This window comes from Vigna angularis, chromosome 11 (assembly GCF_016808095.1).
Source record: "Vigna angularis cultivar LongXiaoDou No.4 chromosome 11, ASM1680809v1, whole genome shotgun sequence".
NCBI classification, from domain to species: domain Eukaryota; kingdom Viridiplantae; phylum Streptophyta; class Magnoliopsida; order Fabales; family Fabaceae; genus Vigna; species Vigna angularis.
In genome coordinates this window covers 581,130-598,100 of record NC_068980.1, presented here as the reverse complement: position 1 = coordinate 598,100, position 16,971 = coordinate 581,130, and the positions used below count along the sequence as shown (strand labels likewise).

The 16,971-nt window shown below is 35.1% G+C and overlaps 1 protein-coding gene across 4 annotated transcripts; it reads left to right on the top strand.

Moving 5' to 3' along the window:
* Positions 1 to 4,292: 4,292 nt before the first annotated feature.
* Positions 4,293 to 16,427, top strand: LOC108333913 (topless-related protein 1). Of its 4 annotated transcripts, none has more exons than XM_017569418.2 (26): positions 4,293 to 4,471; positions 4,914 to 5,050; positions 5,195 to 5,374; positions 5,469 to 5,582; positions 5,652 to 5,810; positions 6,309 to 6,486; positions 6,582 to 6,705; positions 6,882 to 6,925; positions 7,032 to 7,197; positions 7,311 to 7,420; positions 7,514 to 7,583; positions 7,690 to 7,763; positions 7,863 to 7,958; positions 8,034 to 8,129; positions 8,278 to 8,405; positions 8,526 to 8,760; positions 8,843 to 9,004; positions 9,079 to 9,174; positions 9,381 to 9,527; positions 13,827 to 13,937; positions 14,033 to 14,212; positions 14,295 to 14,423; positions 14,506 to 14,601; positions 14,745 to 14,933; positions 15,015 to 15,181; positions 15,821 to 16,427. In XM_017569418.2, the coding sequence occupies exons 2-26, from the start codon at positions 4,971 to 4,973 to the stop codon at positions 16,023 to 16,025; spliced, it is 3,336 nt and encodes a 1,111-aa protein (XP_017424907.1). In that variant the 5' UTR covers positions 4,293 to 4,471; positions 4,914 to 4,970; the 3' UTR covers positions 16,026 to 16,427. The 4 variants fall into 4 exon arrangements, with proteins under 4 accessions (XP_017424907.1, XP_017424904.1, XP_017424905.1 ...); XM_017569415.2 differs by having other exon boundaries at positions 6,816 to 6,925; XM_017569416.2 differs by lacking the exon at positions 4,293 to 4,471 and adding an exon at positions 4,645 to 4,810 and having other exon boundaries at positions 6,816 to 6,925.
* Positions 16,428 to 16,971: the final 544 nt, after the last annotated feature.

Genomic DNA, 16,971 nt, shown 5'->3' with positions numbered 1-16,971 from the left:
AGTCTAAGATTAGTGAAACTCTAACCGCGGTCCAGTCTCGACTAATTATACACTAATTTGCAGTGTCTTTTAAGGAGTACTTTGTTGTTGGAACTGTCCATTTGCCCTCTAACCTTGTCCAAACAGATGATCTTCATGTATCTTGTCTAAATTCGAAATACGTGACCATCATCCTCTTTAGTGGTACGGTTGTCCGGTCATACAATGCAAATATCATGATTTAAAATTTTATTAAAATAATTTATTTATAATCTTTAATTTTATAAAATATTTAATTATTGTTATTTATTGTTTTGGAATTTAAATTAAAGTCAAACATAATAATGTTTTAAGATTTTCATTGAAAATAACAAAATAATATTTTATATCTCGATTTCAAAATCAAATGTTTATTTATTAATATTATAATTTAAAAGTTTTGTCTTATCTAAGATAATAAAAGGAAAAAAATATTTAAATTATATTTGAACTTAATTTTAAACGAAACTATTAAGTGTAATGATAAAAATATATAACACTTTTCATGTCCTATCTTCTATCACTCTTTCTTACATTTTCAATAAAAGGGAAGTTCCAATATTTTTTTTGTGAGTGTCAAGCATACGTGCATATTCATGAACATGGGAATATGTGAACGTGGCAGCTAATGAGAATAAAATGTTATCATTGGTTAGGATCAACTTATTGCATTATCATGTAGCATATGAACGCATGCCACTTGTTTGCTAGTATGTTTTTGTGTGTTTTCGCCACTTCAATAGATTCCATCAGTAATATTAATTCTCCTAATTCATGATATTATTATAAAATCTCAAAATTGAATGAATATAATATTTAAAAAGTTGGGGGTTGAAAAAAGGTCAATACTAAATATAATTTTATTTTCATAAAATGAGTTTGTTTTATAATTTAATATTATGATCATAAAATAAAAAGACTGTTAGAAGATATATAATTATTATTAAAAAACAGCCCAATCTGTTGACAATGCCAGCTAGATTTGTTCTTTGACTAGGAAGTTGGCCTATTAAAAACACAAGTTAAATATACACGCAATTGCTGAATTGATAAAGTATGTGATTTTTCCATTGAATTTCAAACTCGTAATCTAGATTTGGTAATTAATATATAATAGTAATATTTTGTTCACAAATAAGTAATATGAAAAATACAACACATTATTCCTTTTTGGGATGCTTTTTGCTGTTAAAAACACATTCCAGTGTTTATAGATTCATTTGTTTGTTTCCCATTAATTCCGGTGTACTAAAACAATGCATTAATTACTATTCATAAACACAATCGCAAACATTAATTGTTGAGTCAAAGACAGTAGTTAACTAATCATGTAAATATAAAAAAAATGGATTAAATATGTTTTTAGTTTCTAAATTATTAAGCGAATTTGTTTTTAGTTTCTCTTTCAGGTACACTTTGATAATTTTTCTTAAGGAAATTATAATTTTTCGTTCTTCAAAATCAACGGCGTTAAAAATCAGCTGAGGTGGCTAACAGTGGTGTGCCATGTCATTTCTTTTTACACCAAATCAATTTTTCCCATTTTTTCTCCCTCACTCTCCATCAATCTTCTCCTTAAAATCCTTCTCAGAAATCGTCGCATCCTTCAATTCACCGCCACCACCGGCCTTGCCTCAAGCACCGCCTTATACGTCATCCCGAAAGTCCCTTTCCCCAAAACCTCCGTCGAAGCCTTGAGCAAAATCCTCCAAATCGAACGCTATAGCCGCATTCCCGAAAAGCACCACACTTCTTCGTTGCCCCACCATCGTTCCCTTCCGCCTTGTTCCCCGCTGAAATCGCAACCACAACCGTCGCAGAATTGTCGTTGGCATGACCGCAAAAACCTTTATGTTACAGTTGCAATTACGGTCAGATATACTTACATTTTCTACTTTGTTACCCGTATTCTATCCACAATAAAACTCGGGGGACCAGCAATAGTCACATTGTTGCGAAAATAGAAAATGAAACCAAGACCAAAAAACAAGACTTACCACATTAGAACCATAAACCAAGTCAACAAAGGAGATTAATTAATAATCATCTCAATTCTACTACAACAGCTTCAAGGTGACAAAAAAACACAGTCTCTTGAACCAGCGGTTAGACAAAAGGTAGACCTGGTACACCCAGAATCCATTACCGAAGTGTTGAATTTGTGCATGTTAGAATAATGATGGGGCGGCTAAACACAAATTAGTTCTTGGTTGTTAGCTTTAATGTGTGGACCAAGTGGAAAGTAAAAAAAATAAGTGATATAAAAAGGAGCATGATTAATACTCTTAAACCAAACAAGAAAAGAGAAAGAAACACATCAAAACAAAACATTCATGTAGCAAAACACGTGTTAAAGAAAAACCGAATGACAAAACAAGAAAAGGACAACTCCATTTTTCCCTGGGCTTGCAACCTGAGGCAAGATAATCCACAATATACTTCTTGGTGAGTGGGTATGTGACAACCACGACATCTTTAGTGGGAGGGCTAGCAGCAACAATCACTCTTCCCCCACGTGTGACAATCCTCGGTGTCGGAGAAGGCTTCTTAGCAGAAACCCAGGCAGAGCATGAGAAAGTGTTAGCAGCAAAGGCTGTGGTTTCCTTATTGAAGTTTCGTCGGGATAAGTGCCTGTAGGAGTAAGTGGTGGTAGTTCGCGAAACGATTGCCATGGCGGTGGCCGGAAGGAGTGAAAGGCGGAGGAATGTTAGAAATCGGGAGAGAGAAGAGCGAGGAAAACAGTTATTAGGGTTGAGGAATTAACTGTGAGCAGTGAAAAGAAAGAAGAAGAAAATAGAGAGTGGAGGAAGGTGTTTCTCTTAAGGAGAAGAAAAGAAGAATTGACGTGACACATCACCATTAGTCACCTCACTTGATTTTTAACGCCATGAGTTGTGAGGACGAAAAATTAGTTTTTAAGGACGAAAAATTATAGTTTCCTTAAAGAGAAGGATCAAAGTGTACCTTAGTTTGAACGAGGGACTAAGAACAAATTCGCTTAATAGTTTAGGAATTAAAAATATATTTAACCCTAAAAAATCAATTAGTGTATTATAATTAAGAAAAATAGTTAATTTGTATTGGCAGTTCAATATTAAATGCGTTCGGTACTTTTAAAATTTTTAAAATATATTATAACTATAAGACAAATGTATTTATTATTGTTAAGTATTTGTTTTAGTAAGTCTAATATTTTTACATTATTTATACATCAAAATTATAGATGATTTAAATATTATTTTTTAACATTTTTAAATTTCTTTTAGAATTAAAATCGTAATGCAATTATAAATCTTAAAATGATTAATGTTTTAAATATGATAATTAATTTTAATAATATTATGTCAATGTAAATATCAATAACCTTAAGATAAGATTTCTAATACAGATTCTCATTTTGGTTAAAAATGTGTTTTTTTTTTAAATTTTGTATTTATAGTTGAATAATATTACTTAATATTTTCTATTTTTAGCTAGTTTTAAATTTTAATTTTTATTAAAGAAACAAAAAGATAACTATAAAATGAAGAGTAATTAGCGCATTTTATGGTTGGTTTGGGGAAAGAGGTGAACGTACACATCTGACAGGGACAATAACCTACACACGCTCTCACCACACATTTAATTCACTTCACTTACTTTATTAACTCTCGTATAGTATCATCTCATCTCATAATATCGTATCGCAATCATGAACTATATCGCCGTATCACGTGATACAATAAGTGCCATCCCTCCATGGCAGAAACCGTAATATTTCCCAAAAACTGAGTCCAAACACTTTCGAGACTCGTCCGAGAAACTTTGTCGTTACTCGGGGTATCTGAACCCAGTAAAATTGGCTTTCCGGAAATTATTCGCTCCTTCGCCCAAACATTTTCGCTATGTTCTCTCACCCTACGATCTCTCAAATGACCTTTTCTGTCCAGTGAAAATCTTATATACGGTTCATATTCGACATAAAACTCTAGGTGTAGATGTAGGAAATTATTACCCGTCTCCAACTTTTACTACAAGCCGAACGACAGCTGTCAGCTCCAGATTCCAAGCCGATTATTTAGACAAAAGGAAGCCGGCTTAGTGGGACCCACATCCAACTGAACTTGAAATATAAGTCAGTGTCGCTCTCTTATAGCTTATCTAGAATTATGATAACTTGTAATAATAAGCAGAACGACTTATCGTCTCCCTTCCCTGTCGCGTCCTATATAAAATAACCTATTTCAGCAAGTTCATGTGTCCTTTATATATATATATATATAGAGAGATTAGTAATTAGAGATAGAGAGTGAGTGAGAGTATATTAGGACATTTCTTGCAAGAGAGAGAAAGTGGAAAAGAAGAGAAGAGAGAGAGAGAAAGGTCTGGTCTTTTGGGTTTCTCTCTTGGTGTGGTGTGGTGGTGCGTTCTATATTCGGGGACCTTGCTTCCCATGTGACTCGGAGCTTTGAAGGTGAGAGCTTCTCGAAACCCTTTCTCTCTCTTTCAAGTTTCGGAATCTGCTGTTTTAAAGTCTGTAGCTTTTATGTGTATTTTAATTTCGACTTTTCTTTCTTTTCTTTCCTTTTATAAAACACTTTATGATTTTTTCTCTTGCATCTTGGATTCCCTTATGGGATTAAAGCCGCTTTCGTTCTCTAGCTTTGATCGTATGGGATACACTCAATTTCTTTTGCCCTTTCGTTTTTCCCCTAAAACCTTCTTTCCCCGCTCTGTTTTGGTTGATTTTTCGGACATAGAAGCTCTTCTTTCCTAAATGTTTTCTTGGGGCTAGTCAAATGATTCACTCCCGGTCTTGATTTTCTTGTCTGCATTTTTCGTGTGGTTTTCTCGTAACTGGTCGGCGTGCAATTTCTCTAACTGCTCTTTTTTTTAAATGACTTTTTTATCCGCAGATCTAGTTTATAGTTGCTCACTTTGGTACTTGTCTAATCGAAGGCGAGGCAGTTACGATGTCATCTCTCAGCAGGGAGTTGGTGTTCTTAATCCTTCAGTTTCTGGATGAGGAAAAGTTCAAAGAAACTGTTCACAAGTGGGGCTTCTTCCATTTAAATTTTGTTGGTGTTATTATTATTATTATTATTATTATTATCATTATTATTGGTTATCTCTAATGTGTTGATTAGTTTTTATCACATTAATTATTTGACCAATTATTATTATTTTTAAATATTAGACTGGAGCAGGAGTCTGGGTTTTTCTTTAACATGAAATATTTTGAAGATGAAGTGCACAATGGTAATTGGGATGAGGTTGAGAGGTACCTCTCTGGTTTCACCAAAGTAGATGACAATAGGTATTCAATGAAGATATTTTTTGAGATAAGGAAGCAGAAGTACCTGGAGGCATTAGATAAGTAAGCTCTCGACAAGTTTACATATGTATTCTGTTGAGACTTAATATTCTTTTATAAGTATTGAACTTCAGTTGTTTTAACTTATATTTTGTAGGCATGATCGGTCCAAGGCTGTAGAAATATTAGTGAAGGATTTGAAAGTCTTTGCCACATTTAATGAAGAACTGTTTAAGGAAATCACACAGCTTTTGACATTGGAGAATTTTAGGTATGGATATAATTCGTAGATTGGTTTAAAACTTCTGTAAGAGACAGAAAGTGATTTCCGTTGTTATAGGGAAAACGAGCAGTTGTCCAAGTATGGTGATACGAAGTCTGCAAGGGCAATCATGTTGGTTGAGCTCAAAAAGTTGATTGAGGCTAATCCTTTGTTTCGCGATAAATTGCAATTTCCAAACCTTAAAAACTCAAGGTTACGGACTCTCATCAATCAAAGGTAATTAATTTGAAGGTCTAAAATAATTTCAATAAACATAAAACTGTACTTTATGCTCTGCATGTAATAACTTACTGGTATATACTGTAGGCCTGAGATTGTCTACATAAAAGTTGCAATTGAAGGAGGTCTTCTGCCGTTTTCCATATTTACATTTCTGTTTTATTTAGCGTACATATGTTCATGCTATGCTTATTCAATATTCTGACCATTGAAACCCTTTGCATTTTTCACCAGTGATGGGATACGTGGCAGCATTATAATTTTGTTCGTAAAATGTTTTAATTATATCCGTAATACTTGACTGTTAAGTTCCTATTTCAAAGCTTCTTTTTGTTAGATAATTTGCATGCAGGGGAGCTTCTGCATGTAGATGGGCTACTGCATTTGCTTTTGTACTGTAAATACTATTTAAAGCTGACAAGATAATCTTATATGATGGGATAACTGAGATTTTTCCTTTTCTTTTTATTTTCCTGTTTCAAAATTAAATTTCAGCTTGAATTGGCAGCATCAACTTTGTAAGAACCCCCGGCCAAATCCTGATATAAAAACACTTTTCGTGGATCACTCATGTGGACAACCTAATGGTGCACGGGCTCCATCCCCTGCTAGCAATCCACTACTAGGATCATTACCGAAGGCTGGAGGATTTCCTCCACTTGGTGCACATGGGGTGGGCTACTGAACTGATTTGGTTTCATAGGAGTTGTATGATATGTTATTATGTTTTGGTTCTTATTATGGTGCTGGACTCTGTCGCATGTACAGCCTTTTCAACCTACTCCAGCACCGGTGCCAACACCCCTGGCTGGTTGGATGTCAAATCCAACAACTGTGGCACATCCTGCAGTCTCCGGTGGAGCTATAGGTCTTGGTGCACCATCAATCCCGGGTATTATATTCTTTTGCTTTCTTTCGTTCTCTAACTCTTAATGACTAGTTGAACTTAGGATGCTGTTTGGTTTATAATCTTTGACCTCTGATGTTTTATTGCCTTTTAAGCTGCTTTGAAGCACCCTAGGACCCCTCCAACTAATCCTTCTGTTGATTATCCGTCTGGTGATTCAGATCATGTTTCTAAGAGAACAAGACCAATGGGAATATCAGATGAGGTAATCTGGTTTCATTTATTGAAACATCCTATATAGTCTTGTAATTCAGCAATGCAAGCTATTAACTTTTACATTTCTGCTATGAATATGTGTTTATTTTGTGCAGGTAAACCTGCCAGTCAATGTTCTGTCAGCTACATTCCCTGGTCATGGTCATGGTCAGGCTTTTAATGCACCTGACGACTTGCCAAAGACTGTCATGCGAACTCTGAACCAAGGCTCGTCTCCTATGAGCATGGATTTTCATCCAGTTCAACAGACACTGCTCCTTGGTCTGCTACTCTTTTAAGGCCTTTTGTTAGTATTTACGTGATTCTTAGTTACATGTATTCACTATTCATGCTGGAAATGGACTGAATTTTGTTTTCTTGATGCAATGTGCTAGTTGGCACGAATGTGGGGGACATTGCTTTGTGGGAAGTGGGCTCTAGGGAGCGGTTGCTCATGAGGAACTTTAAAGTGTGGGATCTTAGTGCTTGTTCAATGCCCTTTCAGGTTGTCCTTTCTCACCTTATTTGTTGATTACCAAACCCTCAGAATTGTTGAGTTTGCAATGATTGAAACCAAAACTAATGATAATCAATTCAGGCTGCTCTTGTCAAAGATCCAGGTGTTTCTGTCAACCGTGTGATTTGGAGTCCTGATGGGGCTTTATTTGGTAAAAGCTTTTTAATTCTTCATGATTTTTGTGTAGATGTGAGTAATGTATACTGTCAGAAGTCAACTAAAGGAATCTCTCATTTATGATTTTTTCTGTTGAGCAGGAGTTGCTTACTCAAGGCACATTGTTCAGATATACTCTTACCACGGTGGGGATGAAGTCCGACAGCATTTGGAGGTATATGCACATGCAAACACTTGTACAATGAAGAGTTCTTTTTGCTTAATTTAGGTTTTATTGACTCTTTTGTGTAATTGTTTACTTGAACTTAACTAGATTGATGCTCATGTCGGTGGAGTTAATGATTTAGCATTTTCACACCCGAATAAGCAGTTATGTGTCATTACCTGTGGTGACGATAAGACCATTAAGGTAGGTCTGTCAAATTTTGAGCTTAGTTTTATGATGTGAAGATAACATGTGTCTAACTAAGTTATTCAACTTAAGGTTTGGGATGCTGCTTCTGGAGCAAAACAGTATACCTTTGAAGGTCATGAGGCTCCAGTTTATTCTGTCTGTCCACATTATAAAGAAAACATTCAGGTACATGCTGACTTTGATACCCCATGGGAAAATGCTGGTTGAGTTTGTTGCTATATGATTCCTTTAGCTGTATTGGTAGAGTGTCCCATAGAAAATCCTTTGACAAGGGTACTGATTTGTTTTCTTATTGAAACTCTATATGCTATAGTTCATCTTTTCCACGGCATTAGATGGAAAGATAAAAGCATGGTTGTATGATAATTTGGGATCTCGTGTTGATTATGAAGCTCCTGGTCGTTGGTGTACAACCATGGCCTACAGTGCTGATGGTACAAGGTTTGTATACTAACCATGGCTATTTATATTCTAAATCTGAATCTTATTGTATTGTTGGATTATACTATCCATTTTGATCTATTTTTGCTGAAACATTTTCTTGGCTTGAATGTATTTTAGACTTTTTTCATGTGGGACGAGTAAGGAGGGGGAATCCTCTATTGTTGAGTGGAATGAAAGTGAAGGAGCTGTGAAAAGGACTTATCAAGGATTTCGGAAACGATCTTTGGGTGTTGTACAATTTGATACAACCAAAAATCGATATTTGGCTGCAGGTGATGATTTCTCCATTAAATTCTGGGACATGGACAATATCCAGCTTTTGACAACTGTTGATGCTGATGGGGGTCTCCCTGTAAGTTCATTATTTTATTACAATTCGGATAGTCATTATGTAGAGACAATAGTTGCTAACTATTATGTTATATTAATTCTAGGCAAGCCCACGAATCCGTTTTAATAAGGATGGAGCTCTTTTAGCTGTTTCTGCAAATGACAATGGAATCAAAATCTTAGCCAATGCAGATGGTATTCGTGTGTTACGTACATTAGAAAATTCTTTGTACGATACATCTAGAACGTCAGAAGCCATGACAAAGGTAGAATTATATAGATGTTATACTTTCCTTTTCTCTTGTTAGTTAAACCTAGTCTGACATGATATATGTGGCAGCCTGCAATAAATCCAATTTCAGCTGCTGCCGCTGCTGCAGCAACCAGTGCTGCACTTGCAGAGAGGGCCTCATCTGTTGTAGCTATTACTGCAATGGTCTGGTTATCTTGTCTTTGTATCAGTGGGATCTTATTTACTTAAATGCCACTGTTTTTTTATGAATTGTTTCTGTTGCTTCTTATCCCACTCCTATCCTGATGGGAAAGCCGATTAAGGATCTCACTGCAATTTTTATAATGTATATTCATTTTCATTACTATTGTTTTTTTATCATTAACACACTGTAAATTTCAACTTATCAGAATGGGGATGCTCGAAACTTGGGTGATGTTAAACCTAGAATTAGTGAAGAATCCAATGATAAATCAAAGATATGGAAGCTCACTGAAATCAGTGAACCATCTCAATGTAGATCCTTGAAGCTACCCGAGAATGTTAGAGTGAACAAGGTGTGTATTTACTTCTGTATTTTTCCTTAAAAGGTCTTCAGATGATTGATCATATCCAGTATCCTTTCCAATTTTCATAGCATTTTAATTACATTGAAATTTATCTTTTTCAATGAACATGGTTTTAACTTGACAACAAAAGGAGCAGGGTATACGAATTATGTATCTGTGTTTCCTTTTTCATATATCTTTCACATCTTGTTTCTGTGGACTAGTAGCTCTTCTATCAGCACTGTACTTTGTGATCAATGTATTCATGTCAAAGCCAGGTAGCACATGGTGTGTGTAGGAGTAGTAGCATCTGTTTTTGTGCAGTAGGAGCAGGAGTAGCAGTAGTAATAGTTGTGCTTGTGTGTTAGGAATAGCAGTAGCTGTGTAAGTAGTCATATCTGATCTGTGTGATCTGTGTGGTGTGTAAGTAGGATAAGCAGGCATGAGACCTATGGTGGGTAGTAGGAGTAGCAGTAGCATGTGTGCAGTGTGGTATTTAAGTAGCCTTCTCTTCGGTGTGGCACAATCCTCCCTTTACTACCTGTGATTGCCTAATCGCTCTGCCTTTCATCTTCATACTAGCAGTCTCTTTCTATTCTAATGGTTCCTGCATTTTCCTCCCTTTCTTGCTGGCCCCAATCAAAATGAGAGAACAACTGGGCAATTGTGACTATTGAACACCACCTCTGAATAATGAAATTTTATCGAATTCTAGCAGTACACTATTTATGAAATAAACTCATCCAGAGGCAGCACTCAATGCACTAGACACTTCTACTTCCTTACACTACAGCACATAAACCAAATTAAAACATGGCTAACTCCCCCATCTCACAATAAATGTTCTATGCCACGTTTACTAAATTCTCTCCTCACAGTAACATCCTTATATTGGTCTTCTGGTCCTTTCTATAGTAAAACTTTTGCTATTAGACCTATTAAGAAGTGGACTTTAAGCCTAACTCTATCCCACAAAACCAGCTTGTAAAGTGAGACTTTCAACACACCCCATCGTGGCCCGATAGTGGGTGAAACTAGGGATGATAACGGGTCGGATCGAGCACGGATAGTGTCTACTTGTTACCTGACCCACAAAAAAATCCACCAGATATCTGCCCACTACCTGTGTGGATATTCGTTTAAAATATATCTGTGAGTATTTTAAAACTCACGGATACACGCGAATGTTTAAAAAAATATTTTATAAATTTTTAAAATAAAATTTAAACAAAACTACTAATAAATATATAAAGTATAATATAAAGTATAATATAAATTAAATTAAATATAAATTAAAATTTAATTTTAATTAAATTTAACCTGATAAAATAGAAATTAATTTTAATTTTAATTAAATTAACTTAATAAAATAGAAATTAATTTTAATTTTAATTAAATTAACTTAATAAAATACAAATTAAATTTTTATTTTTATTTTTTGCGGGTAGCGGGTAGCGGATACCAAGGGTATAGGTAGCGGGTACCAGAGGTATAGGTAGTATAATACTTGCCCGTTTATAAGCGGATGTTAAAATGCTCGCTACCCGCAAGTATGTAAACACTAGCGGGTACCAATTATCTATCGCAGATTTTATATGTGGATAATTGCGGGCATGAGTATTTTTGCCATCCCCAGGTGGAACAATATGTTCAACAAACAACAAATATGGTTAAGATAGACTTTGATACTAAATTGTGGAATCACACTGCTAAATTTGTCAAACCAGACCCTAAGAGACAATTTTAGACGATATAAAGATTTGCGAAGACGACATACAAATCCAGAATATTTCCCTTGAGCAACGAATTTGAGAGGTTGTTCCATATCAATTTCTTCCTATAAATCTCCATTGAGAAAAACATTTTTGACATTGAGTTGATAAAGAAGCCATTGTTGAAGAGCAGTCATGGGCATAAATAAATGAATAGAAGCCATCTTTGCAACGGGAGAAAAATTATCTCCATAATCCAATCCAAAAATTTGTGTAGCCTTTGGCTACAAGTCGAGTTTTAAGGCAAACAATAGTACCATCGAGACCAACTTTAGCAAAAATCCACCTGCAACCAACAATAGATTCTCATACGGGAATGGGACGAGCTCCCAAGTTCCACTATTCTGAAGAGCACATAGTTCATCTAGCATGGCTTGACGCCAACCAAGATGGGCTAAGGCATCCCTGACAGATTTAGGAATGGACAGAAAAGAAATAGACGAAAGACATGTATAAAAAGGTGAAGATAGTCTATGGTAACTCAAAACAATATAGTGTGGAGGGATTACGATTAGAACATATACCTTTATGAAGAACAATTAGAAGGTTAGACAAAATAATTGTCAGAGTCGGAGGAGACAAAATAGTTGACACTTGAAGTGAGTCACTTGGGGGTTTTGGGGAGAGATGTCTTCGACTATAAACCTAAAATGGAGCTGGAAGAGGAGAATCTGATGGTGGACTAGGCACAATTGGAGGATCATATACAACATGAATATTAATTGTAGTAGACGAAGACACATTAGAAGAAGGACCCTTAAAATAAAAAGAAGACTCATTGAAGGTGACAAATGCGGAAATAAAATAGCAATATGAGAAGGAGAGAAACACTTATCTTTTTTGCGATTGAGTAAATCCTAAAAATTCTCATTTGTGTGATCTAGGAGATAACTTATGAAGACCAGGAACTAAAATTATGAACAAAACTTGTAGACCCAAAAAGTTTAATAGGTAAGTGGATGTAAAGGTGCATAACGAGGAAATAAAATAGAATGAGCAATTTTGTTATTTAAAATTGAAGATGACATGCAATTCATAACATGAAGTAAGAATAACATCACTCCAAAAATGTTGACGAACCACACCATGAATTAAGAGTGTGCGAGTTGTTTTAACAAGATGTCTATTCTTGTGCTCTGCCACCCCATTTTGTTGAGGTATATAAGCACATGAAGTTTGATGAAGAATGCCATGAGAAGTCGTAAAATGTTTAAAAGAATGGGAAAGGTATTCACGACCATTATTGCTTTGCAAAGTTCAAATAGAAATCCCAAACCAGGTTTTAATTTCATTATAAAAGGATTGAAATATAGAAAATAAAGAACGATTTCTCATTAAAAGCAACCAAGTGCATATGGAAGAATTATCAATAAAAGTAACAAAATACTGAAAACCTAAATTACACTTGACACGATGGTCCTCAAATGTTAGAGTGAACTAATGCAAAGGTGATGCAACATGTTGTGAGACACTATGAGGAAAGGAACTACGACTATGTTTCCTTAATTGACATGATTCACACAACAAATTAGATAAATTGGACAAACTAGGAACAAGTTGCTGCAATTTGGCAAGACTGGGATGACCTAACTGAGCATGAAGAAGAGATGGTAAAGGTCATGAGACTCACATCCAGTGCCAATTATCTGTCTTGAACTCTGGTACTGTAAACAAGCAAAATTTTTGGTAAAAGATACAACACAATCAAGAGAACTAGTTAGACGACTAATGGATAATATGTTAAAGGGAGACCCAAGAACATAAAGAACATTATCAATGGTTAAAGATGAAAAAAGATTAACAATACTAACACCACGAGATAAGACCCTAGACCCATTAGGCATTGTAAACGTAGGTAAATTATCAAAGAGGATAAAAAAGAAAACAAATTTGTTACAAGTAATGTGATTTGTGGCACCTAAGTTAAGAACCCAAGGTCCAAGAGAAGAAGATTGAATTAGGCCTACACTATCAGACGAAGCAGCAGAAGAAGTCATGTACAGAGAAAAGCCCTAAAACAAAAACAGGGTTCTCCAATCAACAAAACAAGCACAAATCATGAAAAAGAGAAAGAGGCGACTTCAGCGCAATTGATCGCTGCCTAGATGATATGAGATCTAGAATTTGATTCCTCCCGTAGCATAAACAAAAAAAATCAGAGAAGTACGTAGAAATAAGGTAGAGTGGGAGATGCCACAATCTAACAGATTGATGAGTCAATGAAGATTCATCACAAAAAATCTCAATCTTTTATAAGAATCAAGGTTCTATGACAAGAACCAAAGAATCCTCTCAATGAATTCAAAATTCAAATATTGACTTAAAAAAAAAACTTTAAGTTCTAGATAACTTAACCCATAAAACCGACTTGTAAGGTAAAGTTTACACTTATATACTTTAAATTAACCTTATTTCAGTCGATGTGGGACTTCCAACAAAACTTCCTCCAACCCACCTTCAAATTTCCTTCTTGTAAGCTGATACCCCCTCTAAAACTGACGTTGTTCTGATTTAATCTTCATCTTTGTTCTTACAGATATCAAGGTTGATATATACTAATTCAGGTAATGCTATTCTAGCATTAGCTTCAAATGCCATTCATCTGCTCTGGAAATGGCAGCGAAGTGATCGTAATTCAACTGGCAAGGTGTGGGAATGTGCAAATTACTCTTCAGACGTCAATCTTCTCTAGTCATATAATTGGGAATAGGAATTTTATTCTGATAATATTTATTCTTGTAGGCCACTGCCAATGTGCAGCCACAGTTGTGGCAACCTTCTAGTGGCATCCTGATGACTAATGACATTACTGATAGCAATACTGAGGATGCCGTTCCCTGCTTTGCTCTGTCAAAAAATGATTCTTATGTAATGTCAGCATCAGGAGGGAAGATTTCTCTGTTCAATATGATGACTTTTAAGGTGAATTATTTATCCATAGTCATTCTTCAGGACTGTATTTGGTTTACAACTAACCAATTTCAATGTTCTTGGTTGAGTACAGACAATGACAACATTCATGCCTCCACCACCTGCAGCAACTTTTCTTGCTTTCCATCCTCAGGATAATAATATTATTGCTATAGGCATGGATGATTCTTCCATTCAAATATATAATGTCCGTGTGGATGAGGTACTTGCTGCCCATAAACATTTCCCGCTAAGTCTTTTAAACCGAGTAATAAGGTGTTAATGCTTTTCTTTTTTCTTTGCAGGTTAAAAGTAAACTCAAAGGTCACACTAAAAGAATAACTGGTCTTGCTTTTTCTCATGTATTGAATGTTCTAGTTTCATCTGGGGCAGATGCTCAGGTAATAGTTGTCCCCTGTAGATCTTTCTCTGAATTCTATGTTTTGTATGATTAAATTGAATTAAAAGTCTTAGTTTATTGTCTTTTAACGACTTTGTCATCAATTATGGACCACCTTTGAGCATGCTGTTGTCTATTGTGCAGCTTTGTGTGTGGAATACTGATGGATGGGAAAAACAGAAATCTAGATTCTTGCAACTTCCTGCCGGGAGGACTCCACCAGCTCAGGCAGATACCCGTGTACAGTTTAATCAGGATCAGATCCGCTTCTTGGTTGTACATGAAACTCAGCTTGCCATTTATGAAGCAACAAAACTAGAATGTTTAAAGCAGGTTAGTTCATTAAATTCAGTTTTCTGTTAACTATAAATAATTAATTTTATTCTAGTCTAATGTATGAAACGTGAACTGTAGTGGTTCCCACGAGAATCAGCGGCCCCAGTATCACATGCAACTTTCTCATGTGATAGCCAGCTCATATATGCCAGCTTTTTAGATGCAACAGTCTGTGTATTTAGTGCTTCAAACCTTAGATTACGTTGTCGAATCAATCCTTCTGCTTATCTTTCGGCCAGTGTCAGGTAATGCTTTGTTTGATAGACGTCTATAACACTTAATATGATACTTGTCACACGTTATTAATGGCTTTCATTTTCCTGAGTTTTTTCTTTTGACATCTTACGAAACATTAACTTTTGGGGTAAATTTTTTTTTGAAACTGAATTTGGGATATTTTTCATTTTCTTTTAAAGCAACTGGGTTTGAAGTAATTGGAAATTCCAAGAAGTTCTTCAATTTTTATTATTGTTTCATCTAGTTAATCTGTTTTTAAAGTCAAAACCTCATTCAAGTTGTGAACATTTTACATTTCCTTGCTATCTATATCCTTTGGAAATATAAGTTCGTCAAACTTCCAGACCAAATGAATTTTAATTTGAACTATACACTGGGACATTACCGATATGCAAATATCATTTCATGCTTATTATAAACTATCTTAAAGGAAAATACCAGTATGTTTTACTTTATTGCTTACTCTATAAAGATGGGAAAAGGGAGTCACTCTAAAGTGAATCTAATCTAATCAACATTACATATAATTCATTGATTCTTTATGAAGATTATTCTAAATTTGAAATTTGCCTATTTTATATTAACTGACAATCTTTTCTGTAGTACTAGTTGAATACTAAGGCCTTGTTGGTTTATATGCTCTGCAGTTCTAATGTACAACCACTTGTTATTGCTGCACATCCTCAAGAACCAAATCAGTTTGCTGTAGGATTGTCAGATGGTGGAGTTTATGTCTTTGAGCCCCTTGAGTCTGAAGGCAAATGGGGTGTGCCTCCACCCAATGAGAATGGGTCAACGAGCAATATGGCAGCTACTTCAGTTGGAGCTTCTTCGGATGAAGCTCAGAGATGATCCATGTCAGCCAAAGACAAGTTTCTTTTACATACTTGGCTTGCTGGCCATTTCAAGAACTAGGTATGTACTTATGTTAATGCAGGACACTCTGAATTAGTTGATCCAACTATTCTCTCTATCCGTTGTGTTGTCTGGCCTTTGTGAACACACATGCCAGAACAATGGACCAACCCTGAACCGAAACCTAAACCTTGTAATTGCCAAAATATGTGAATTTTCTTTAAGTCTAATGCTGCAGAGCAGAAGTTCTCGAGTTTAAACTTTTTCTGGTTATTTATTTAGATTGGTTTATCCTAACTTCTCTGTTGTAATCCCATCCAATCTTCATGTAACTTACTAGGATATCTTGTCTTCGGCTGCTCAAATTTTATTCATATATAAATATATAATTTTTTTAAACGGTTTAACACAGTGATGAATCTTTTTTTCTCCACTTGACTCGGATAATCGTAAACTTTCCTCTCTTTGTTGGCTTTGGAAATTGAGCGAATGTTAAATGAGACTTGGGAAACAATTAAAGTAGGATTTTTTTTATTAATGAATGTTATATGGATTTTTCTATAATGTTGAGCTCTATCACCATACTTTTTAAGTTAGTTTATCATTAATTTTTCTAAATAAGCAACTACTCATTTTTCTCAGCATCCTTTTCTGATATCCATATAAGTAACTACATATTTTATTTTGTTCTTTCTGGAGTTGCATAACTACAAGAAACATTTTGTGTGAAAATGAAAATGAAGGAATGGGCAGTTTTATCTTTACTTTTTTAGTTAATTTTTAATAGTAGTGAATGTATTTTCTGCATGGTCTCCCAGGATATTCTTTTAAGTATAAATACTCCTTTTTCATTAAATATTGAGTTCATGACATTTGCCATTCTTACTCCTTATGAACTAAATTTGGTTGTTCGTAAAAGTTCTTCAAAGCTCAATCTATTATG